The sequence below is a fragment of the Corella eumyota genome, chromosome 4 (genome assembly GCF_963082875.1).
Source record: "Corella eumyota chromosome 4, kaCorEumy4.1, whole genome shotgun sequence".
Lineage (NCBI taxonomy): Eukaryota > Metazoa > Chordata > Ascidiacea > Phlebobranchia > Corellidae > Corella > Corella eumyota.
Window position 1 is genome coordinate 17,311,706 of NC_137493.1, and position 25,879 is coordinate 17,337,584.

Genomic DNA, 25,879 nt, shown 5'->3' on the forward strand with positions numbered 1-25,879 from the left:
AGTGGTAAGAACACTTGCTACACCACATATGAGGTTTTGGGTTTAATCCCAACTGATCTCATGCTGTAGCGCCCTTGAGTAAGGCGCTATAAACAATATGAACTCCTGCTGAGCCAGTACATAAACAGCAGTATAATTATCGGGCAATTATAATCTATAATATCCCAAACTGCCACAGGCAACTTGAGACTGGGTTAGAGTAACAGATGTTACTTTATGTATAGGTCATTCGACTTCCCAACATTGAGGATAAAGATATATACAAAAAAAGGTTCTGCCATATTGACTCTTATTTCAATTAGATTTATTTTGTTTTTAGTTGGAGTACACAGTCTTGCACTCCAAAACCTCTCTTACACCAAACCAAGATGCAATGTTAACAAGTGAATTGGAAAGTCATAAAGAATGTTTAATTAAAATAAGTCAGACTAATTGCTCAATCGTAATTAGTGGATTCATTAACAGTTTGCATAAGTTGTCAGCTATGGTAAGTTCTATTATTGGTATATATTTTTTGTTTATGTTTAATTATTTGAAATGCAAATAGGTTGACTTCATAACCCAAACATTGGGTACATTTGTTACCCCAACCCAGTCTCAAAACTTTGGCAGTTTGAGATATCATAGATTACTTGAGGGCACTACAGCATAAGAGCAGTAAGGATCAAACCCAGGACCTTACATAATAAAGCAAAGTGTTGTGACCAATACACTAAGCTGCCAGTTATATTATAGGTAAATATATATATATAAAACATACAAGTTCTAATGGATAAATATAATAAATAGATAAATTAAATAAATCAATCTATAAACCTTCCTTCTTTGGAATTTATTTTATCCAATTGGTTCTGTATAATTTAAAAAGACTGTTTTATTTAGGTTATATATACTTATATACGTACCTTAAAAAGAGGATTTTAATCTACTGTATGACATAAAATATCTTGTAATTGTTGGAAATTTAATTTTTAGAGAATTTATGGAGCCCGACAGGAGATTAATTTGTATTCAAGTCAAATTATTGTATTGGATTTATTGGAGAAATGTATTGCTTCGGTAACTACCTTATAACAATAATAAACAACTTAACTTTTATATGCAAAAGCAAATACTTAAAATAATACAGTTTGGTTTATATGTCGTTGAAATTACTAAATAAAGTTAAAAATTGACATAATTTAATTTTTAGAAGGAATTTTCTTTACCAAACGATTCTTTAATAATGAAACAACTTTTAACGGAAATATGTCAAGTTAGTTTTCAATTAAACAAAACTTTGAAGTAATAGTTGTAAAGATTAGTGTATAGGCCTATTTATAAATGTATTCTATAATGAATAAAATTTACAATCTAGTTTTTTTTACTTTTATTTGTCTGGTTGGATTATAAACTTGATCCTTTTTCCGTTATTTTTCAGCTTTTAAACCAACCACTAAATGACAAAGCAGTTTTAACCGACTTAAAATCTTCGGCTTCTAAAGTTCTTCTTTGCATCAGTCAGAAAAACTTTTCTGTTGTTTTTAATCGAATCTCATCCAGGTAAAAACCAACTTGTTTCATATATATTTATTCTTAATGTTAAAAAGCTGACTTTACAACTTAAACATAGAGTAACAACAGTTACCCTGACCCAGTCTTGAGTTGCCTGTGGCAGTTTGGGATATTATAGATGTTAATTGCCCGGTAATTAAGCTGCTGATTAAGTATTGGCTCAGCAGGAGTTCCTACTGTTTATATTGCTTTACTCCAGGGTGCTACAGCATGATAGCAGTGGGAACCAAACCCAGGACCTCATATATATATTAAACTTTTATTTTTTCCTTTCTTTAGTTGAAAAAATGTCAAAGCAGTAAATTGTTGATATTTTAAGCAAGAATAAAGGACCAGTGTTTATAATAATAACAATGTTATGTTACAGACTACATGACCTCTCGTTAAACAGTGATGACTTCTCTGATCTTAGTGATATTAATTTAATCAATCATGTTCAAATTGACCTCAGGAAAATTAAGATCCTACTAGAAGGTAAAAGATAAATTTTCATTAACAATTAATGTGAGCACTTTGAAAATTTTTTTTTTGATTATTTATTTTTTGTTATAGATACAGTGCAAAGATTTAAATACTTAAAGAAATGTGTTCAAGTTGCAATCCTATCTAACCTTGACAAGGTAAGTTTATTTACATTTTAAAGTTCACTTTAAACTTATGTTAAACCTGATACTAACATGTAACTTTATCTCTACTTTTATGTCACCAATTGCATTAACAATTTTGTTTTTATTTGCTTAAACTTTTAACATTAATTAACCAAAGTTTTCCACATTTTGGTTTGTGTCATTTTTTTTAAACTTTAAATCATTATTTGGTAATATTATAATAATACATCCAACTTATAAAGTTTTTAAATTAGTGTTTGGTAATACATCTAACTTATGTAATACAATTAATTAATTGTTTATTTATTCTTGATGTGGGAAGGTAGACTTATCGCTCTAAACGTAGAATAACATTTGTTACCCCGTAGTTTATTTTGATAGTTTGGGATATTATTTATCATAATTTCCCGATAATTAAGCAGCTGATTAAGTATTGGCTCAGCAGGAGCATAAGAGCAATGGGGATTAAACCTTGGACCTATAACCTACAGGATTTTTATTTTGTGTTTTTTTATGTTTAAGGCCTTGTGGACCTGGTTAAGTTCCTACCCTGATGAGTTACAACTTCTGTATGAACCAAACTTGGTTGAACAAAGATTAAATGTTGATGAAAACTCACAGCAAGATATACAGGTTGGTATGTTGTGTAGTTAGACTTTGTACAACTGCGATATTAGTGACATGTATTTCCGTATTGAAATATGATATGGCCCTGTTGAAAAACAACAGAAAACTGTTTAAAATATGGAAAACTGTTTAAATAGTTTTTAATAAACTCTTGAATAACTCTTTTAATATACACTAAGCACTTGGTAAAAAAAAATTTTTTGAAGATGTTGCATGTTAAAAAAACTACAAAATAGTGCTTTTAAATTTGTATATATTTTAAAATATATTGGAAACTTTGTTAAAACTTTAATTTTTTTTTAAAATATTTTAGTCAGCAATAAATGATCAAAAGAAGTTAAACAGCGAGATATCCAAATATGCTGTGAAGTTGTATGATATAAGCACTGAAGGTTCAAAGAAAAAAGCTTTGACTTTGTGGCCACTACAAGCTATGCTGCTCGTATTTTGTCCGGTCAGTTATTAAATTGCTTCTACAAAAAACTTTTAATATTATTAAAGTGTGTTTTTGAAGTATATAGTGTATTTATATTAGTGATAACTGTATTGTGTAAAAAGCCTGTCTAATTTAAAAAGTGAAAAAATATTTGATTTTAATTATTTTTATTGTCTTTACTGTACTAATTTTATATTTTAGGAAATTTTAAGCCAGATTTGCAGCTCAGAAGGAAACAGATCCACAAAGGTAATATATCAACAGTTTATATTTTTAAACTAAGTTAATGAACATGTACTTAAATCTTGAAGTTTATACTATAAATTTATAATGTTTTCAACTACCAGTAGTCATGACCAACTTTTGTATAAAATCTTTTTGTGTTTATCAGTAAAGTTGTTATATTTATACACTAAAAACATAACAATTTATCTTTAATTTAAGGATTTATTTGAGCATCTCAAGAAGGGATTATCCAGCTCAGGACTCCGTCAAGAAAACTCAGTTGAGTGCTATGTAAGATTACTCAAGACTGCAACTTGTTTTTCTCAACAAAATGATGAATTTAATCCACTTCTATCTATCGTGAAAGATGTTTTACCTGATTTACAGGTAAATTATTTTGTACTGGTTTGTTAAATATATATATGTGTGTAACAAAGCAAAATATAAACTGTATCTTTGTTGAGCATAATAGATATTATTTTGTTTGTTTAATATATAGGTCTTTAAAAAAAGGTTAACTGCAGCATTTTACAATAACCATCTCTATATATAATGAAGCTTAGTAAATAATAAATATGTGTGTTTAATTTAAAGGCCTACAAAGTAAAAAAAACTGTTGTTTGTGGTGAATGGGTAAATTATTGCGGGCAAATGTAAGTTGTGAGTTGCGACTATTACAACAATTTTAATGCATTCTGTATGGGTATATATGAAATAGTTTTGACTAATTTAGTATATAGAAAAGGTCTGAAACAATTTAAATGTTTGTTAGACAGTCTTACTATCTATGGAGGCAACTATTTATTTTATATATATTTATCTCTTTTTTAGAATGTTTTGTTCATGCCAAGTTCAAAATACTTCATGAAGACAAACGACCAAAATCTTTTAATAAATTGTTTTGTTTCCTCATTTCGGTTATTCCCCATCAAAGAGAACTTGGCAAAGCTGTGTGCTTCTAGCTCCTCTAGTGTTCAACTTAAGATTGTTTTAGTCCAATCTTTAAACTGGATATCTACTGAGGTATGTTTAATTTAAATTTTATGTGTGATTTGTCCTCAATGTGCGAAGGTCGTTTTACTAGGTAGAATTTTACTGAAAATGCTGCTTTGATTTTTTTGTAAATTTTTTGTTTGGTTTTAAAATATCTATTTAATGAAGTAAAAACTTTGTATTATTAGGTCTTTTACGTTTTTTTTTTTTTTGAATTAATTTTTATTATTTTACAACAAAATTATAGCATACCTATTACTATACAACTGTTTGGTAACCCATCTATAAATTTTCCAAGCCCATTGTTGCTTAACTTTCTTATCTATTTACACATTTTATCTTATCTTTCTATACCATTTTATGTTATCAGTTGTTTAAATTGGCAACCCATGTTTAGGATTTTGATTTCTGTAATTTTGTTTAACATATTGCTCAATAATGACAAATAGTTGACATTTTTTGCCATTATTCTAAATTTGGATGTATATCAAATATATTTCAGTAAAAAATATAGCTTTCATGAATTTACCAAAACACTTCCTAATAAAACATGTAATTGTTTAAATAAATTAATTTTATTAATTAAAATTCCAAAAGTAAATTTAAATAATAAAACATATACTTTTAATAACTCAAAATTAGTTACACTTTTTAACGATATTATAAATAGACAACCTAATTATTAATTTTAGTTTGCAATTGTCATTTTTTGTGTTATTTTATTTTAATTATTATTTTTATTTACAGCCATGTTTAGACTGGTGGCCCAACTTGGACCCATTAAACAAATACGGGGTTGATATTCGCAAGATATTTCAAGATTGTATGGTTAAACATCAAGCCAGCACCCATCTAAGTCCTAGGAACAGACAGGTATGGAATATTAGCCTATTTATGTTGCATTTTATATCACTGATATTTTTAAAATTTTCTTTTTGTATTTTTTAAACCTCAATGTGGGTAGGTAGGTTGACTGCACAACCTAAACATGAAGTAATATCAGTTACCCTGACCCAGTCTCAAGTTGACTTTGCCAGTTTAAAAGACTATAATTGCCTGATATTTAAATTACTTATCTGTAAACTTAGGTCACCAAAAAGAATTAAAAATAAATATTATGAACTTAATTTTATTTCTTACTAATACAGCGTAACTATTGGTTGTTTATAAACATTAAGTTTAAGTTTAAACCTTGAACTTATATTTTAGTCTCTGCTTGAGAGGATGGAACGTAAAAATGTTGGTTTAAAACGAACAGAGTCAACTTTCAAGGACTTGTTGCAAGTGATTGTTCAACTTGTTCAAGCTGATCCGGAATTATTCTTAAGGGTAAGTTGTTCTATTCTACTTCCTATATTTGCTCTATAAAACTTGGGTTTATCCTTTATGTGTTTTTTTGCAAATTTAATCTATTACATCCCAAACTACTAAAGGCATCTCGAGTTTGGGTTGGGGTAACTGATGTTACTTTATGTTTAGGTCACGCATTCGACCTTACCACATCGAGGATAAATTTATACATATTATAAAGTTATTTTGGCTTTGACTTATAATAAATCTTTGTACAAAATTGATTGTTTATTGGTAGGCCTAAGTTTTGTCAAAATTACTGAAGTTAACACAGTTTAAGTAAGGCATTTAAACAGTTTAATAAATTTTGAAACAACTCACAAAACTTAAACTTTTCTTAAAATACCTTTTTTTTCTCCAACCAACTTATCTAATACTATAACTTGAAATACACTAAAATAACTTTCCTAATGTTTAGAATACCCAAGCAACCAGTAAAGAGCTGATCCATGCTTCTGTGTTAGAGTTCTTCATGTCCTTGGCTTCATTATATACAGTCCACAGTTCAACCAACCAACAGAACTTATCCACAGATAGCTTAGAAGCTCTGTTAAGACTTCATGAACCTCTGGTTATTGCTCAGTGGAATTGTGAGGCTGTTATGTACAGTTTCTGGATAGTAAGGTAAAAGATCAATTGTTTTAACTAAAATTTTTAAGGGTTGTTATTTTAATTTATTGGCTTTGATTTTTAAACAAAAAATTGTATTTTTGTTTTTTATATTAGTATAGTTCTTTTTTTCTATTACAATAGGAGTTTTTTTTTTCAGTTTGTGTATTTATTAAAAATCTTTGGCATGTTTAAAAATATAAAATTGTTTTTTTTTCATTTTTTTTTTTTTTAATTGAAAACTAATTGATTTTATTTTTATATTTGGTGTAAATTAAATTCTGACTTTTTATATTTTAAACTAAGAATTTAATTTTATCAATCTTTATATAATACTAGTTAAAAGCCCATCTTACACGCTGCATTTCAAGTGTTGTAATATGGACGCAAATTGCAACTAAATACATGCTTAACTTCATTATATTTTAGTTCCAATGTGTTGAACCACATCTGTGAAAAGTTGATCACCCAACAGTTAATATCAACCAACGAGGTAACTCTCAAGACATTGAAATGGCTCCACCAAGTGTTGATATACAGGGTTGAGTTTTTATCGCAGAACACCAATGTTAACTGTGATCAGGCTAAGTCTGATATTGTCAAGAAATCAAAGGTGATTTAAACTATGCTGTTTAAGTTAAAAGTTTAAAATTTAAATACAGTTTTTTATGTTATTGTTGCATAGTTTTTTACATTTTATTTAATTGAATTGATTTTTATAATTTTTAGGTGATTTTTATTGTCCTAATATATTAACTCCTTTATAAAGTTGATGGTTAATAAATATTTTGTATGACTTTATTCATATTGATATATTTTATAGATTAACCTTAATTTTAGTGGGCTAGATAATAAAAATCGAAAATTTAACTTTTTTTTGTTCAAGTATTTTAGCCCAATCTAACAATTTATAGTTTATTGAGTATATTTCGTTAATTAAACTTTTACCTAATATTAACTTTTTAGTTGAAACTTGAGATGTTGCTTCTTGAACAATTATGGAACTCAAATATTGATATTGTGATGGTTTCCATCTCTTGTTTGCAATGTTTAATAGATGAACATGATTTGAGGTAAACATTATTATCTTGTTTACTAGCAATGTAGCATATTGGGTTAAGTAAGTTAAATGGCCTATTGGCTGCATTATCATTTGGCCAGTTTCTATTCAATTGCTTGTTGTAATGTGGTTGTAACAAGAATTTGCCCATGCACCTCAAATGCGATTTTTTTTTTAAGTTTAAATTGGACAAACTTATTTTCATTAAGCTTTATTTTATATAGACTAGTTAAAAGCCTGTCCTATTATTTTAATTGTTGTGATATGGTCACAACTCAAAACTAATTTTTTCCCACAATAATTAACCAGCCCACCACATACAGCAGTTTCAATTATTTTAAAGGCCTATAAATTTGTCATACATACATTAACTTTTATCGCCCACTTAGTTCTATTATATATAGATGGCATAGATACTTTTGCAATATAATAATTTTACACTGTAATATTCCAGAGTGACTTCATATGGGAGTTTACCCCTCTCCAGCACCCTCCAAATCACAAATGAGATGTACAGAGAGTTGGTTGAATGTTGTCCTGATATTCCAATACAGGAACATGCATTGTCGGTGTTCAGGAAAACCAACAAGTTTCTACCAGCCTGCTTGGAGGTAAAATGTTTAATTGTTAATATTTAGGCAAGATTGAACTCGACATAAAGTTTAAGGTTCAATCTGCATAGAAAATTTTAGTTTTGGCCAACCATATACTGTATTATTAATAAAAGGTCAACTTCGTGACTTTATTATGACACAAAATTTATTAACCCTCATTTTTAGTTGTAATGTTAAATTTTGTTATATAAGATCAAAATTAGCAGAGAATTCTAGGTTGAATAACTGATTTATTTAAATTTGTTTTCAATATACCCTATCAATATATACCCTATCTTTACTACCTACTTTTAAAATAACTTTAAATTAATTTAACCTAGCCTTGTTTACCTGCATTTGCTTAAACTTGCCCATATAACTACAATTAACAACTATGGGATGCTGAAATTAAACCTAGACTCTTAAGCTTAGACCTAAACCAACTAACCTAGAGGTTTAAAAACTTAGTTTTAATAAATACATCACTAACAACTTTCATATTATACACCAAGCACAAACCTCACCTATGCCTATTGGTAATAAAAAAAGCATATCAAAATTGTTCAGGCTTGGGAGGACACCAAGATTAAATGGGAGGAAAAAACTCCACAACTTTTGAGTTTTAAACAAAGTAAAGATGAAATCATGGCTGATGATATTACCAAACTAGAAGCCAGGAAGCATATTAATGTGGTTTGTATTTAATAAACTTATTTGATTTATTTTAAATGGTAAAAAATCGTATTTGTATCCATTGTATTGTATTGTTATTTAAGCATGGTAATATATTGTTTATTTAAGGTTGATGTGTTGGATTGGGTTAATATGACGGGATATCTTTGCTCACTAGGTGGTGTGTGTATGAAGAGTGTCCAATCAATGTAAGTAAAATTTTTGTAAATGTTTAATAGTTTGGTATCATAAAAGTGACATTAGACTAAGAGTCGAAAAGTTTAGGGTTTGAGCCGCACCAATGTCATACTATTTACCTTTAAGCCCGGTGTTTACTGATAGCTTAAGCACATCACAACAGCAAACTCTTTTTTCAGTAAATTACATTAGGTTCTGTGTAGTCAGATTTAAGTTTAAGTCGCACAAATGCCACCATATTTGCCCTTGAGCCCGGAGTTTACAGAAAGATTAAACAAGTCACAACAGCACACCCTTCCCCAATAAAATATAAAACCTATCACTTTAAAGTAATATAAAACCAAACATATTTCTAGCTATGTTAACATAAAGTCTATATCTACTATCCACTTCAAAAATCAATTAGAATTCATAAACATAATATTTCATTTAGTTCCAGCAGTGATTTAAGTTTAAATGGTGAACCCAGGTTGAACGTAACACCCAACAAGCACCAACAAATCTCCTCCAACAACAAGAACCCAGCATCTCACACTCATGTGAGCAGGTTTATATCAAGCTTGCTTAACCTGCTTGGAAGTTTTAACATCAAGACCCTGGATATCAACAACTCTATCAGGTATGTTGGATTTATAGTTGATGTTGTTTAGTCAATAGCCCACCCTACGGTCAGTATTTTAATTGTTGTAATGGTCACAACTTTCAACTAATATTTGCCTGTGATAATTTACTCATGCACCCAAAACGCCAGTTTTAACTATTGCGTATACTTAATTCATTTGTATATATCATCCACTAATCTTCATTATATATAAATAGTAATCACTTGTTGTTTATGTAATACATATATTAGGCTGACATTGTTGATTTGCGTAATGTGATTTGTATAAAGCAAAGTCAATATCTAAACCTAGCATATAATTATTAAATTATCAATTTTGCTAAATTTTTTTTTAATAATGTGACTTTTTATATCAAAATTTTAACTTTAACGTAGAATATTTTGTATTTGAAATTGTTATGTTAAAATTTCAGAGACCTGCTTGCTACAAGTCTACATCCATCTTTGTTTCCTTCATTATTTCAACAAATTAAAATATTTCTTAAAAACAATATCTTTGATACAACTGGCAATGTAAGTTATTTTGGTATAAGTGTTTATATTTTAATTAAAAAGCCAAAAACTTCAGATAATAGTTTTAAAATGAATGTTTAGAATCTACTGTATAATTGGGGTATAAATTTACAATAGTATTCAACTTTAAATTCTAATATTTAAATTTTTTTTAGCAAATTTCTCTAAGTCGAAGCAACACTCAGTTTATTGGGTACATCGTGTTTATATTGGACAAAGTGTTTCAACATTGTAGTGTTAATGATGTGGAGTATTTAGCTGAGGAAAGCATGGAAGCAATGATTATCGAAATTGTCAGGTAATCTCATGTGTTTAACTCTAATAATTATTGATGTTAGGAGGTCAACTTTTCAGAATAGTAAATATATATTTTCATTACCTCTGCAATCTAAAGTTGTCTTAGTTAGTATGGTTTATAACTTTATGATGTTGTATAATGCCTTTTTCGTAGATTAAATTTTAAACTATGCAGGATCGGTCATAGCTTTTTTAGCTTTTTACTCTTTTTTTAATATTAGGAAAAACTTTTATTTATTTATTATTAATTTTAACAATCTTTGATTGCAGATACATAAGACATATGGGTCTAAATGCTCAAGCCATTCAACTTAGGATTGGATTTTGTAGCATGATAGTTAGTGTAAGTTAGGTTATCTATATAACAGAGCAAAGTTAACAATATATACATATGTATGTTAAATTTAAAGGTTTTAAAAAATAAATAAAACTGTTGTTTGTGGTGTGGTTGAATTTTTGCATGAAAATATTAGTTGAGAGTTGCGACCATATTACAACAATTAAAATGTTGACTAAATGGTAGGCTGTCTACTAATTGTTATATAAAGCTCAACCTAGACTCGATTTTTAATTGAAAATTATAAAATATTGAAAAATGTTAATGTAAATATCTCTATTTATAGATGATGACACGCAAACACGATTTCTTCTTCTTATCTGAGATCAAGTTCTCCAACAAAGTGGTTGATCATGTTACAGATTGGATTATGACACCTAATAGTGAGAACATCCACTTTGATGACATCACTCTCAGGTTACCATTAAATATTTCATATATAAAAAACTTGTTTTACATTTGTCCCTCTTAGTGCTTTTATTAGGAATTTTTAAAGTTGTATTAATTCAAATTAGGCTAGCTGTTTTTTATTATACTAGTTAATAGCCCACCCTATGACCAGCATTTTATTTGTTTTAACATATTCACAACTTAAACCTAATTTTTGCTTGTATTATTTACAACAGAAATGGCAGTTTTTTTTTTATTTTGTAGGCCTATAAATTGGATATACTCATTATGTCCACTAAGTTTAATTAATGTGTAGTATACTAGTTGTGGCAGGAGGCTTCAACTGCGGCCTAAAAGGTTTTTGGTATAAGTCAGATGCTACATAATAAAAACACGTCACAACAGCACGCCTTTTCTCAATATAAAACAAAGTGATACCAAAAAAAAAACTTTGGTCACATATGTTGTCCGGTTCTAAGCAAAACATAATTACACTACGGTCCATAGTAATTTATAGTTGATGTTTATTATATTAATAGTTACACTTTTACAAGTAGAAAGAACACATGAAAATTCGACACAAAACATAATTAAATTACGGCCCTCATAAATTCTCCCCTACGGTAAACGGAATGTTGTTTTAACTAGAGCCGGACAACATACATGATCCAAAAACTTTTTAGTAACTTTTATATTTAATTATAGGGACTTGGATGAACATGCAGTAATAGCAGTTGGTGTTTTATTAAACGGTCTCCCACTTCATCCTGATGAAGGAGATGGAGGGAATGTGCCTTATGCAAAGTCTCATTTATTCCTGAAGTAAGTCAATACATATATAACTCTATTATTAAAAGGTCTTGGGTGTTAATTGCAAATAAATATGATAAAAATGCATTGCGAATTGAAATACAAAAGTCCTTTTATCACTGATCAATTAGTTTTTAAAAATTTAAAAATATTTTTCAGATATTTCACACTTTTTATGAAACTTCTCGGCAAATGTACCGACCAATTACAAGAGAGAAAATATCAAACAAGTAATGATTATGACATCACAAGTATAGAGAGAACAGACAGTCTTCGTAAATCTTTGATATTAGCAATGTCTAACCTGCTGAGTGCTAATATTGAATATGGACTCGTCCATTCTATGAGTAAGTATCTTTGTTTGTTTATTTTGTGGGAAGGTAGACCTTACAGCCTAGAGAATAGGTAACTCTTGTAACCACAACCAAGATTTTAGTTGACTTTGTCAGTTTAGGATATGATATTTTTTTTTATAATTTTTTATCCTGGATGTGGAAAGGTCGACTTCACGACCTAAACATAAAGTAACATCAGTTACCCTGACCCAGTCCCGAGTTGCCGGTGGCAGTTTGAGATATTATTGATCATAATTGCCAGATTTTTTTGCTGCTGATTAAGTGCTGGTTTAGCAAGAGGTTATATCGTTTATATTGGCTTACTCAAGGTCGCTACAGCATGAAAGCGGTGGGGATTAAATCTAAAACTTTACGTATTAAAACCAAGTGTTCTAACAACTGCACTTTATAGCCAATTTATATCTTATAACTTACCAAGCAATATTTAACAAAACAAATTAACTTTTTAGGTTTATCATACCATGATGATATCCAAACCAGATCAGCCTTCCTTGAAGTTTTAACCAAGATCCTTCAGCAAGGTAGTCATGGGTTTGATAGTTTGGGTGAAAGTGTTAGTGCAGAAAGGTACGAGAGGTTGATTGAGCTGGTTACAATGATGGGAGATAATGGGGAACTCCCTATTGCGAATGCACTGGCTAATGTTGTGCACACCAACTATATGGTAAGCTAAAAGTTAGGTCTTTTTCTAGTATGAAAACTAAACTTTTTTTTAACTATTGACCTAATTAATTTGTATTAATATTTTTAAGTTACTTAAGGCCTGTTCACACCACAAGGTAACATTGTCTTACGTAACTTACGCAAACTTTTGTACGTGTGAACGACTCTGTTCATTTTAAATGGTTGTGCAATCTTGCATTATGTTATCTTGCGAACGTCGTGTGAACGGGCCTTTATTGTCGTTAATTTCGATATTTTTCTAAGTTATTTGTTTTTTTTTGGTTTTATGATACCATAAACTACATAGCACTTGCTACCAACTGCCGCTTTTTGTTAATTTAACTTACATTTTATTTATCATGTCCTTTGAATTATTATTAGGATGAACTGGCTCGAGTTTTTGTTACTTTATTTGATGCCAAACATCTTTTGTACCAACTTCTATGGAATATGTTCACTAAGGAAGTAAAACATTTGTTTTTAATTTTTTGTAACAAACTTAAATAGTTTATTGTCAACTTATAAAATGTTGTTGGAAACAACAAAGGTTGATCTTATAAGACTAGATTCTAGGCTGTATTGTTTTACCTGCAGTAGAAAGCAAACCCTATTTTAAAAGTTATTGAAAACACTTAAATATAATTAAAGTTGTTTAAACTTTGTAACTGCTTACTTATAAACTACCTACTATTGGGGTCACCAAAATTTAATTAGCAAATATAAAAATAATTCGATTTTTGGTTGTTTTAATATACTAAAACAAGGGATCAAACTTTACTTTATAATTCTTTAAAAAACACTAAAATATGAGTTAAATTGGTTAAAATTTATATTTTCCAGGTTGAGGAAGCTGACAGTGTTCAAACATTATTCAGAGGCAACTCTCTAGCCAGTAAGATCATGACATTCTGCTTTAAAGTATATGGAGCAAGTTATCTTCATAATTTGGTTGAACCACTAGTGGCATGGAGTCTAACACCTGAGATTGCTGCGCTACAGTTTGATGTAAGTGTTTCAAGTTGTACATGTTTAGAGGCAAAATTGTTGTCAAAAATAAAAGCAAATAGAAGAGAAGTTAATGTTATATTTTCTCTCCAAACTTTTGTAGGCAAATTTTCTTATCTTTAATATAAAACTCTTTGTCTTTGTTATTTACATTGTATTATACTAGTTGATAGCCAGCCATGCAGGCTGCATTTTAATTGTTGTAATATGGTCGCAATTCTTAACTAATGTTTGCTTGCGATAATTTACCCTCACAACCCAAATGGTAGTTTATATTTATTTTGAAGGTTTTAACTTGGACATATTTAGATATAGGGTTCCACTAAGCTTTATTAATAATAGAATTTAATATCAAGTATGTTGTTACAGGTTGACCAGAAAAGATTGCCTCCAGGAGCAGATATACTTCAATGTCGGTTGAATCTTCAAAGATTAACTGAAAGGTTTTTCACAAGGATCATGACTTCAACTGATAAGTAAGTTGTGTAGGATCACTTGTACTTTGCTGTTATTAAAATAACTAGGACTGTAAAACACAAAAGAGGATTGGTGAGGACTGTAAACCAAAAAAGGGAAATAAAAAAAAGACACACAGAGACTAGAAAGTCCAAGAAAGAATTAGCAAAAAATATAAATTACAAAAAAGAATTAGCAAAGACTGTAAAGTAGGACAGAAAATTATATTAAGTAAGAGCAACATCGAACACAAAAGATAATGTCTTTTAGCAGGTCAATGAAAGCATTAGGTTTAGGAGAGGATAAAGCTCTTACATTTTTGTTAAAGTTCAATGCTGCCAACCACTTCAACTTTTTTATAGATTCCCACCACAACTGAAGAGTGTTTGTCATTGCTTATATCAAGTTGTATCACAGAGGTTCATAGAGAGTGGAAACGGGGCTGTAGCAAGTGCTATCTTTCTCAGGTTCCTTAACCCTGCTATAGCGACCCCATATCAAGGGGGTTTATGTGATAAACCATTACCCCCTAATCTAGCTCGTGCTTTCAAGTTCATGTGCAAGGTAAAATCTACTACTTTTTTTATGAATATTAATCGTGGTCTTAGGTAAGATGCTATAAACTTTTGTAGCATTCAGTCTTTTGTAGTTTTTACTAATTTATAATAAAGCTGATATAATCATTTATTAACTTGTCAAAAAGTTTCTATTTTTTTTTATTCTTGATGTGGGAAGGTCGACTTTATGACCTTAACATAGAGTAACGTTAGTTACCCTGACCCAGTCTCGAGTTGACTTTGCCAGTTTGAGATATTTTTAATTGTAATTGTCTAATAATAACATAGACCTTTGGGTAAAGCACTATATTAGTACATGAGTTTGTACCGAACTGAATATATTGCCTTACCTAAGGGTTCTACAACATAAAAGCAGTATAATTAAACTCTATTCTAGTAAGGCCAAGTTTTTATTCACTTTAATTTTTTTTAGGACTTTTAACTCTTAGAAATTCACTTACGTGTTAAACTTACTAAATATTAAAACTTATTATTTCAGATAATGCAAAACATAGCCAACCATGTTGTATTCACTAAGGAAGAACATATGAAACATTTCAATGAGTTTGTTAAAGCTAGATTTGATGTTTGCCAGCAGTAAGTATTATAACTAAACATGGTAGTAGAGTTTAAAAGAAATTTTTTGTTTTTTAGCAATATTGTTTTTTTTTAAGTATGCTTTAAAATATATTTTATCAAAAATTTCTGTATAGGATTATAGCATTGTTTTCTGTGGTTTTCATCTTAAATTTAGCTTGATTTTTTTTTAGATTTTTTGTGCAAATTTCAACCCCAGAATGTACAAGTGTGGATAGTGTGGTGAACAACACTTCTTATATGAATGATACAAACGTGACCGCTTTACATCGATTACTGTGGAACGATCAGGAAAAAATTGGAAGATATCTAGCTAAAAGCAGGTGGGGAAAGCATAACTTTAATGCCTAATCTACTACTATTGTTTAGTACTAGTTGATAGCTTGCTTTACAGTATGGATTTTTATTGTCATAGTATTATCACAACTTTTAACTAATATTTGCTTGTGATAATTTATCCTTGCACCACAAACTGTAGTTTTAATTATTTTGTAGGCCTCTAAATTGGTCATAACATGATATATTGTTAACAAAGCTCTTTTATGTATAAATTTTAAAATCAGCATCTTAGTAGATAGGTGTAAACAAGTTAAACTAAGCTATATTACTCCTTCAAAGTTTATGTTTATAAATATTAAGTATACTTGCAAGTAAATTTGTATTGTTAACAATGTTTAACTTATGTTACTTTATAGAAGTGCCAAGGCAGTTGGAAGAAGACCTTTTGATAAAATGGTTACACTTTTGGCCTACCTTGGCCCACCTGATTATACCAGGTAAACTATATTGAAATTAATAATAAAAATGTATGTAACTAAGCCATTTTAAACCATAAAAATATTAAAATTTACATTTAATCTCTAAATACAACCAATCATTTAAAATAATTATAATTATCATCAATATACTTGGATTAAACGCTAACTACTGCTTGCAGGCCTGTATTAGAAACCCGATATATTGCCCAAAACATGATGCCATGTAAGTTTGAGGAACTTATGACCAAGAGGAAAGCTACAGAGTCTGAGGAATACAAACTTGTGAAAAGTCTCAACATTTTCTATCAGGTATGTTGCTTATTTTGTTTAAAAAATCGTTTTTGAGAATACACGTAAGTAGATTTTAAATGTTTATATGATTTTTTTAAAATTGATTATTGATGTAAAAGGCTTATTTTAAGACCCTAACATAGAGTAACATTTGTTACCCTTCCCTAATCTTAAGTTGACCTTACCAGTTTGGGATAGTATTGATTATAATTGCTCTTTGAATCTACTGATTGGTTATTGAATTAGCAGGAGTTTATATTGTTTATGCTGTCTTACTTGAGGGCACTGCGGCATAAGAGCAGTGAGAATCAAACCTAAGGACCTTTTGTAATAAACCCAATAGTTTTAACCAATCACACCAGGCTGATAGTTAAATTAGTTATCTATATTTTTAAAACTTTTATTTGTAAATATTTGTTTGTTGCTTTTTTTCTAGTTTGGTCGTTCCAAAATGGGATACCCAGTGTTTTACTACATAGCAAGAAGATATATTGTATCAGATATCAGTGAAGAAATTCTAATGTTTTATATTCTGAAAGCTCTTAAACCTTATGCTGCAAGGAAGTTTGACCTAATTATTGACTTAACTCATGTAGGAGCAAAAAATGGGTAAATTGAGCTAAGTTTTTATTCATTTTTGTTTTAAGACTAATGAACAACATTTATTTACACTTGTTAATAGCCCATATTACAGTTGGGATTTTAATCACTAAATGGTCACAACTTTTAAATAATATTTGCTTGCAATAATTTACCCATGCACCACAAATACCAGTTTTATTTATTTTGTAGGCTTATAATTGGACAAACATAAGCCCTATTGTATATAGACTTTAAACACGTTTAATTATTTTTAGGTTTCGCAGCCAGTTTTTGCCCAAATGGTTGGTGGTATACCCTCCTAATATTTACAAGAACTTGGATTCTGTTTATATTTACAACCCTAATACTTGGGTGAAGGAATATGTGAAGTACAATGAAACTATATTCAACAAAATTGCTAATCAAGCAAGGTTAGATACAAAATTAAAATATTTTATTTACTTGTTTTCGAAAATTGTTTTAGCATTTAAAATTCATAATTTTTAATTTATTTATGAATTTGGTATGTTTAACCGCTAATAATATCGTATATATTTAATTAATTTTTTTGTATTTATGTGGAAGGGTTGAATTTACTGTTTAAACATAGAGAAACATTTGTTACCCTGACCTAGTCTCGAGTCGACTTCGGCAGTTTGGGATATTATAGATTATAGTTACCCGATAATTATGCTACTGATCAAGTGCTTGCTCAGCAGGAGTTCATATCTGTATAGCATCTTACTCCAGTACGGTTTACCGTAGAAGCAGTGGGGATCGAACCAAGGACCTAATGTAGTAAAGCCAAGTGTTTTAACCACCACACCACACTTTCAGCTTTTTATTAATTTTTAAAACTTAGTTTTTTGTTTGTAGCATTAAATTTATTGAGAAGTTATCTGAAATTAATAATTTCATCGAGAAAGATCATCAGAACATTCCATCTGCTACCAGGGACCTGGATGAAGATGTCTCTATTTATTTAAATGGATACAGGTAAGAAGATATTCATATATATATTATTACTTATTCTTAATCTATAAAAGATAACTTTATTTGCAAAATGGTATTGAAATTTAAATAGGCTCTGCCTAGTATATATCTACTTGTTCATTTTATATTAAAGCAAATTTAGTAAAAATTAAGTTTGATCTATGTTGACCTTACCCAGTTGCAAACTGTTTTTTTTTGGTATAATTTACTCTGTATTTGTTTTAAATTAAATGTGTATAACTTTAAAATTGTTGTTTATAATTGAATATAATTTGTTTTCAGGTCTGGTCACACTAAAATTCACATTAAAGTTGGTAAAAAAGCTATCCAGATCACTATGGCTGAGAAAATCAAGGTAAACAACACCTCAAGTTGGACTTATTGTACTTTAGGCTTATTAAATTAACTAAGAGTAATCACAATATGTATAATAACATATGTAGCTATTTTTACTTGGTGGATTTAATTTAAATGTTTAAGTAATTTTATTTTACAGTAAAATTGTGGAAAAAAAATTGATAATAATGTAAAATCGATAACTCACTCTATGGTTGGCATTTTAAATGTGACATTTTTTGCTTATTTAGTAACCATAAAAATTGAACATACTCTTGTATATCATCTACTAAGCTTCATTGTATATATATGTGTTTATTTTTTCTTATTTTTCTAAAATATAATTTTAAGATTTTAACCTAATGTTTTTTTTTTAGTTTTTAAGTTTTGAGGTGATATTGAACAACGTTTATTACTCAAGTGAGATTGAATCAATTGAAATATGTGAAGAAAATAATTCGTTCAGATTAAAGGAAAATACAAATAATTCGGTCATGTTGTTCTCACATCCTGAGTTCTGGAAAATTGCACAAGTTAGTTCTTAAAGTATTTATCAATTTATAATTTAAATATATTTTTGCAATACTTTGTCATATGCATATTAATTATTAAAAATGTAAATATAACTAAGACTTAAAATTCATAAATTTGAGTTTTGTGGTTGATACTATAGCCATTAATATACACTTAAACACATTATAAATTTACATGCAGTAGCCTTAATAAAATCTTTAAGATTATTAGGTAAAACTTGGTTTAATTTTTGATGTTTAAACACAAACCCTTCATAGTACTAACATCTAAGATTTAAACATATTATCAGTTAGACAACCATGCTACATCCCTAGTTCAATAATATTTAAACTGGCAAGATCATCTCAAAATTGGTTCTGAATGCTTTATATTGAGGCTATGAAGTTTAAGAGTATATAGAAAATATTGACCATAACACTAAAACTTGCAGGAGATCAGTCATATAAGAGAGAGATGGGAGATAATGGAACCTCAACAAAACTTGTCCACCAGACATAAAATATCAGCAAAAGATGTTCCTGGGACCCTCTTGAACATGGCTCTACTAAACCTAGGTATGTTGGACCATAATTCCCTATTTAAATGAATTACAATAAGGGAAACAGTTGTTTCTAACTTAAGTTAATATAACTAGTTAATTGCCTGTCATTTAGGCTACATATCTAGTTGTCAATATATTGTAACTTGCAACTAATATATGCCTGTAAAAGTTTACAAATGTTAAGATTAAGTAAAGACTATATATGCCAATAATTGTTTAATATACTAATATATGCTCACGATAATTTAATACAGGCCCTTGTTAATTTACACATGCACCACGATTGGCAATTTTTAGATATACTTTTAAATATCACCTACTAAGTTCTGTTATGTATGAAATATGTTTAGATTTTCTATGCTTTTTGTGAACCTGCCTAAATTACTTTTTTACATTTTTTAAACCTTTTTTTAGGTTGTCCCAAGCCATTAGTGAGATCCTGTGCTTACAACTTACTCTGTAGTCTAACATCATCTTTTAAACTCCACTTAAATGGAAGGTTATGTGAATCAGAAGGTTTATGTATTCCTGCTAATAATACCTTGTTCATTGTTTCTATAAGTCAAACATTGGCTAAGAATGAGAGACATTTAACATTGGAGTTTTTGGAAGAATGTATTGCTGGTATGTTAAAGTTCTATGTTTATTTAGTATTTGGTATTTTAATTAGAATTTAAATTATTTTTGTAACACTTTTTTTTTAATTATTATCGATGTGAAAAAGTTGACTTCACGACTTAAACATAGAGTAACATTTGTTACCCCAACTAAGTCTCAAGTTGCCTGTGGCGGTTTAAAATATTAGTGATTATATTTGTTTGCTGTTGATTAAGTGCTGGCTCAGCAGGAGTTTAAACCGTTCATAGAGCCTTACTCAAGGGCGCTACAGCATGAGAACAGTGGGAAACGAACCCACGATCTTATGTAGTGTGGCCAAGTGTTAAGACCCCTACACTGCATTGCTGGTTTATGTTATATGCTATGAGCAGATTTTTTAGTCAAAGGAATTGATATTTTTTAGTTATATTTAATATAATTTTTAATATATGTAAATCTGGTAAATCTAAGTTATAATAGTTGCTATTCTGTATTTTTTCTAAGTTTGGTATTAATATTAATTATAGGATTTCAATGTTCAAACAACAAATTAAAAACTCTATGTCTTGAATATATGGAACCCTGGTTGTTTAATCTTCCTTACTTTACACAAACCAACCAAGTACAGAGAAATAAGGTTTGTAGTTACCTGTTAAGTTTTAGTAATTTATTTAATTTTTTTATTTACATTTTTCTCAAAACATAAAAACCGATTTTTTGTTCCGCTTAAACCTTTAATTGTACCTGTTTGTTATATTAAAATTTTAGAAATTCTGTTTATTAACCAACATGCTAATTTTTGGGCATTTTAAAAATTAAATTTTAAAAAGTGTACCATTTAATCATTAAAAAATTATAATTTCTATACATTGAAAAAATAAATTCTCTAAACTAAACTGAAAATATTTTTATTTCAGGTTAAGAATGTGATCAAGAAACTGATAGACCTCACAACCCAGGAGAAAAACTTTTACCCGAGCATTCAAACCAAGATCTGGGCAAACTTAGGAAAGATGAACCTCATTATTGATATTGTGTTGGAACTTTTCATTGAAGCAAGTCAGCAGGGAGGGTTAGGGTCAGCTAAGGTAAAACCTAAAGGTTGACTTTAAATTTTTTTTGATATAAATTTGTCTTGGGTTTAAAAGCAGATTTGTTAAGTAAACATACCGGCAGCATGGTGTAGTGGTAAGAACACTTGCTACACCACACATGAGGTCGTGGGTTCAATCCCCACTGATCTCATGCTGTAGCGCCCTTGAGTAAGGCACTATAAACGGTACGAACTCCTGCTGAGCCAGCACTTCATCAGCAGCTTAATTATCGGGTAATTATAATCTATAATATCCTAAACTGCCAAAGTCAACTTGAAACTAGGTCAGGGTAACTAATGTTACTCTATGTTTAGATCCAACCTTCCCACAAAAAAAAACTTAAATATTACAAAACCACAATTTTTGCACCTAAATTACTTTAAATTTCCTTTTCTTTATGTTTCAGGCTGAGATAATGGCAGATACTTCAGTTGCTTTATCATCCACCAACATGAAGTTGGTCTCAAGTAAAATAATCAGCAGATTGTGTTCTATTGTGGATAAAACTTGTTTAAGACCGACTCCTACTCTTGAGAAACATAAACATTGGGATGAGATTGCTATTCTAGCAAGGTTGGTGCTTTATTTACTTCTATACTTTATGTACAAGAGTTTTAATTATTGGATAACTTATATAGATTTTAGCTTAATTTTGTACTGTGTAAACAAATCTTTGTTAACATTCTTTTTTATGCTTATTTTTGATGGTTGTATATGTGTAAATTTATAGTAGGCCAAATATTCTATTTTGTTGATTAATTTGTTGATTTAAAGTAAAAAAGTTTCCATAAATTATACTTTTCTTAGAGATGCTACAACATGCCATCAAGGGCAATTAAATCCAGGGCTAAAGTAACTTTTTTACGTATTTAACTACCACTTGTTTTATCTTTAGATATTTGCTGATGTTGTCCTTCAACAACAACCTTGATGTAGAGAACCATCTTCCCTATTTATTCCATCTTGTATCCCTTCTTCTTTATACTGGGCCTTCATCATTAAGAGCTTCGGTTCATGGGTTGGTGGTCAATATTATTCATTCATTACTAACATGTGAACAGATCACTTTTACTGGTAAGTTAGTGAGTTGTAAAAATGTATTTTAGTTTAAAAAAGCAGATTTTTATACATGATTTTAAATTTAATTCATTTTTGTTTAAACCAGTCTATAGCTTGCCCTCTGGTTAGCATTTCAACTGTCATAATATAATTTCAACTTGTGTCTTTTATATGCCAGCAATAATTTACTCGCACACCACAAACAGCAGTTTTATTTATTTGTAGGCCTTTAAATTGGACATACATATATATATATATATATATATGTCGTCCACTAAACTATACTATATATAGATTGTACTTTAATAATAACTGGAAAACAGCATTTATTTTAAGAAAAATTACCTGTTTAAAAAAATATGTATAATTAACAAGCCATAACTTTAATCAAAATTGTAATGTTTAACAGATGAAACCCAGCAGATATTGAGGTTAAGTTTAACTGAGTTTTGCCTGCCCAAATTTTACCGATGTTTCGGAATATCTGATGTCAAGTATGCCGCAGATACAGCTTTCAAACCTCTGCTTAGTTTTAGTTCTAATGGTAATTTTAAATTAGTTTAACATAACAATAAAAGTAACTTATATACCGTATAATACACAATACAATATACATCAAAGAAATGTAACTGAACTTATATAAAAATTACTTTTATGAACCAACCAGCATATTAATTATAAAAAAATTTAATTTTTATTATTTTAAACTAGCAAAGTTAAATCGAGACTGGCTCAGGGTAACAAGTGTTACTCTATGTTTAGGCCATGAAGTCAACCTTCCCACATTAAGGATAAAAAATGACATTAATCTATTATCGGTTCATAAAAAAATTTTTATTTTAATTTAAATCAGCTTTTACAATAGGTTCAATGGATAAAGTGAAGGATATCTATCCCATCCCTACTAACACTAACATGAATGAAAACAATGAAGTTATCAACCTTACTTACTTGGATACTGTTACTGATGCTTTGTTGGAAGTTATGGAGGTATGATGGTTCTAATTTGACTTTATATTTTTTTTGTATTTTGTATATATTAATAACAATTCTTAAATCCAATTCACTTTAAGTTAAATTTTTAATCTAATTTTGAACTTGTTAAAACTTTTTTTAAATTGAATCTCCTTTAACATAGTTTTTAGATAAAATTTGAATTTAATTTTGTTCATTTAGTATCAATTTAAAATCAAAGCCATTTTGAAATATAAATATATTTTTGTTTATTTGTAAACATATATTACTCTAATTCACTTAAAACCTAAATTATTTTGAGACAGGGTTAATAATCTAACTAATTGGAAATATTATTATAAATGCATTTAAACAAAATCAAGATTTTAAAAAAATTATTTGATTTTAAGTTAAGTTAGAAATAAAATGTATATTGATGTACATAGGCTTGTATTAAAGACATTCCAAACTGTGTCTGGTTATTAGAATGGCAGGAACTCAGTAGAAAGTTTGCGCTACAATACAACCCCTCCTTACAACCTCGAGCATTGGTTGTGTTCGGTTGCATCAATAAAACAACAAGTCTTAGTTGCTTGAAACAAATACTTAACATCATGGGAAAGGTTGGTGTTTCACTACATCCTTAATCTGAGATGGACTTTACAACCTGAACATAGAGTAACATTTGTTAACCTAACCCAGTCTCTTGGCTTAGCAAGTGTCCATGTCATTTATAGCACCTTACTTAAGGGCTCTACAGCATAAGAGCAGTGGGAATTAAACTCAGGATGTTATGTAGAAACCCAAGTGTTCTGACCACTACGCCACGCTGCTGGCTATCTCATGTTAATAGTTTAAATATTGTGTTTTTTAGAGTTCTAGTATTGTTGAACAAGTTTTAATTTTACATTTCATTTCTTAATAAGAATTAATATAAAATAATTTGTTGCAATTTTTTTTTCTGAATACCTTTGCTTTACAGTCATTGGAATGCCATGCTGACCCTATCTTGCTTGAAGCAACTATTTTGTCTTTGACAAGATTACAACTGACTATTACTGCTGTAAGTTTTAAGTTAATTTAAGCCAAATATAACATAAGGTATTATCTATTAGTTAAACTGGTTTTTGGCTTGGTTAAAGTAAGTATTAATAAAAGTAACTTATAAATGCTTATATATACCAACAGCAAATTAAACTCTGGCTATGGGTTTTACTAATAACTAAACCGAAATCTTATAACATTTAGAGTCCTGAACTTCATTGTATTTTCTTCTGGTTGGGTATTTGTGTGATGGGATTGAACGAGAAACAACTGTATTCATCAGGACTCAGTTTAATTGAACAAAACCTGCATCGACTTGATCTGTTAGGAGCTTTTCAACATAAGGTAACTTTTAAATTTTTAAATAATTAGGCTTAGTGAACAATAGATACACGTTCTTTTTTATAGAAAAAATAAAACTGCCATTTGTGGTGCACAAATAAATTATTGCCGGCAAATATTGGTTGAGAGTTGCGACCATATTATAACAATTAAAATGCAAACCTAAGAGCCAACTATGAGCTTAACTATTTATATAATTTTATTTGAGTAATGTACAAAATAAACACAATGAGTTTAGGCCAATGATAATTAGTCAAATAGAAAAATTATTTTTAAATTTGTTTAAAAATTTGGGTTAAATATAGTTATAGTTTTAAAGATTATGGTAATTCTTAACCTGTTTGTTTTTTACATTTTAGTCTTTTGACACAATGTTGATGAATTGTATTTCAAAAATTGAAACTTATTTTCTTAACTTAGAAGAAGCTTTGAACATTAATTTCCACTCAAACTTTCATTATGCATTCGTTACACATCTTGTAAAAGGTAAAATTTCACTTTTAAATAATAAAATAAATTTAAGTCTTTTAAAAGGGCGTTTGTTTAAGTTTTTGCAATGTTATGTAGTAAGGGTAATAGTATCTACTTCTGGTATATGCTAAACAATTTAGCAATTTGAAAAACCAGACTTTATTAAAAGGTCGACAATGTATTAAACTAAATAAATGCAATTAAGGTTTTAGTAAAGCGCTATAAATGATATAAACTCGTGCTTAGTCAAATCATAATTATCGGGCAATTATAATCAATAATATCCCAAACTGCCACAGGCAACCCAAGACTGGGACGGGGTAACTGGTGTTACTCTATGTTGAGGTCGTGAAGTTGACCTTCTTACATTGATAATAAATAAAAATAAAATCAAGTTACTCTTTAAATAAGTTGTAAACTTGATCATTTTTAATTTAAAAAATATGTTTTAGGATTTCGCCACCCAGACAGTGCAGTTATATCTTGTGTGATCAGAATAATGGAATTTATCCTGGAGCTTATTTCAAGAAATAAAAACTGCCACAAATATGAAGTGAATGCAGATAGTGCACCTTATTTAACTGGTAAGTTTTAACATGGTGTAGTGGTTTTAAAACATTACTACATAAGGTCCTGGGTTCAATTCCCATTGCTTATGTGCTGTAGCACACTTAGTGATTGCTATCAATGGTATAAACTCCTACAAAACTAAAAACCAATCAGCAGCTTAATTACCGGGCAATTATAATCTATAA

At 29.2% G+C, this 25,879-nt stretch overlaps 1 protein-coding gene across 2 annotated transcripts in view; it reads left to right on the top strand.

The window, feature by feature from the left end:
- LOC145751246 (neurofibromin-like) overlaps positions 1-25,879 on the top strand; it is a 30,042-nt gene that overhangs the window by 364 nt on the left and 3,799 nt on the right. The window contains exons 2-54 of one of the 2 annotated variants that reach the window (XM_082567352.1): positions 320-487; positions 976-1,059; positions 1,193-1,255; positions 1,421-1,542; positions 1,922-2,028; positions 2,107-2,174; positions 2,685-2,795; positions 3,103-3,243; positions 3,427-3,474; positions 3,670-3,837; positions 4,282-4,473; positions 5,191-5,316; positions 5,653-5,772; positions 6,212-6,417; positions 6,832-7,015; positions 7,369-7,475; positions 7,917-8,073; positions 8,623-8,748; positions 8,857-8,936; positions 9,359-9,544; positions 9,961-10,060; positions 10,216-10,358; positions 10,628-10,700; positions 10,981-11,111; positions 11,790-11,906; positions 12,054-12,241; positions 12,700-12,914; positions 13,295-13,378; positions 13,754-13,918; positions 14,288-14,394; positions 14,737-14,938; positions 15,431-15,528; positions 15,702-15,851; positions 16,224-16,304; positions 16,466-16,595; positions 17,014-17,186; positions 17,435-17,590; positions 18,036-18,155; positions 18,435-18,507; positions 18,866-19,021; positions 19,453-19,576; positions 19,978-20,187; positions 20,688-20,797; positions 21,078-21,248; positions 21,661-21,827; positions 22,150-22,328; positions 22,723-22,857; positions 23,167-23,303; positions 23,714-23,890; positions 24,250-24,330; positions 24,516-24,656; positions 25,013-25,139; positions 25,577-25,708. In XM_082567352.1, coding sequence (XP_082423478.1) covers positions 320-487; positions 976-1,059; positions 1,193-1,255; positions 1,421-1,542; positions 1,922-2,028; positions 2,107-2,174; positions 2,685-2,795; positions 3,103-3,243; positions 3,427-3,474; positions 3,670-3,837; positions 4,282-4,473; positions 5,191-5,316; positions 5,653-5,772; positions 6,212-6,417; positions 6,832-7,015; positions 7,369-7,475; positions 7,917-8,073; positions 8,623-8,748; positions 8,857-8,936; positions 9,359-9,544; positions 9,961-10,060; positions 10,216-10,358; positions 10,628-10,700; positions 10,981-11,111; positions 11,790-11,906; positions 12,054-12,241; positions 12,700-12,914; positions 13,295-13,378; positions 13,754-13,918; positions 14,288-14,394; positions 14,737-14,938; positions 15,431-15,528; positions 15,702-15,851; positions 16,224-16,304; positions 16,466-16,595; positions 17,014-17,186; positions 17,435-17,590; positions 18,036-18,155; positions 18,435-18,507; positions 18,866-19,021; positions 19,453-19,576; positions 19,978-20,187; positions 20,688-20,797; positions 21,078-21,248; positions 21,661-21,827; positions 22,150-22,328; positions 22,723-22,857; positions 23,167-23,303; positions 23,714-23,890; positions 24,250-24,330; positions 24,516-24,656; positions 25,013-25,139; positions 25,577-25,708 — 7,117 coding nt within the window. The remainder of the gene's footprint in view (positions 1-319; positions 488-975; positions 1,060-1,192; positions 1,256-1,420; positions 1,543-1,921; positions 2,029-2,106; positions 2,175-2,684; positions 2,796-3,102; positions 3,244-3,426; positions 3,475-3,669; positions 3,838-4,281; positions 4,474-5,190; positions 5,317-5,652; positions 5,773-6,211; positions 6,418-6,831; positions 7,016-7,368; positions 7,476-7,916; positions 8,074-8,622; positions 8,749-8,856; positions 8,937-9,358; positions 9,545-9,960; positions 10,061-10,215; positions 10,359-10,627; positions 10,701-10,980; positions 11,112-11,789; positions 11,907-12,053; positions 12,242-12,699; positions 12,915-13,294; positions 13,379-13,753; positions 13,919-14,287; positions 14,395-14,736; positions 14,939-15,430; positions 15,529-15,701; positions 15,852-16,223; positions 16,305-16,465; positions 16,596-17,013; positions 17,187-17,434; positions 17,591-18,035; positions 18,156-18,434; positions 18,508-18,865; positions 19,022-19,452; positions 19,577-19,977; positions 20,188-20,687; positions 20,798-21,077; positions 21,249-21,660; positions 21,828-22,149; positions 22,329-22,722; positions 22,858-23,166; positions 23,304-23,713; positions 23,891-24,249; positions 24,331-24,515; positions 24,657-25,012; positions 25,140-25,576; positions 25,709-25,879) is intronic. The other variant, XM_082567353.1, reaches the window with a different exon arrangement.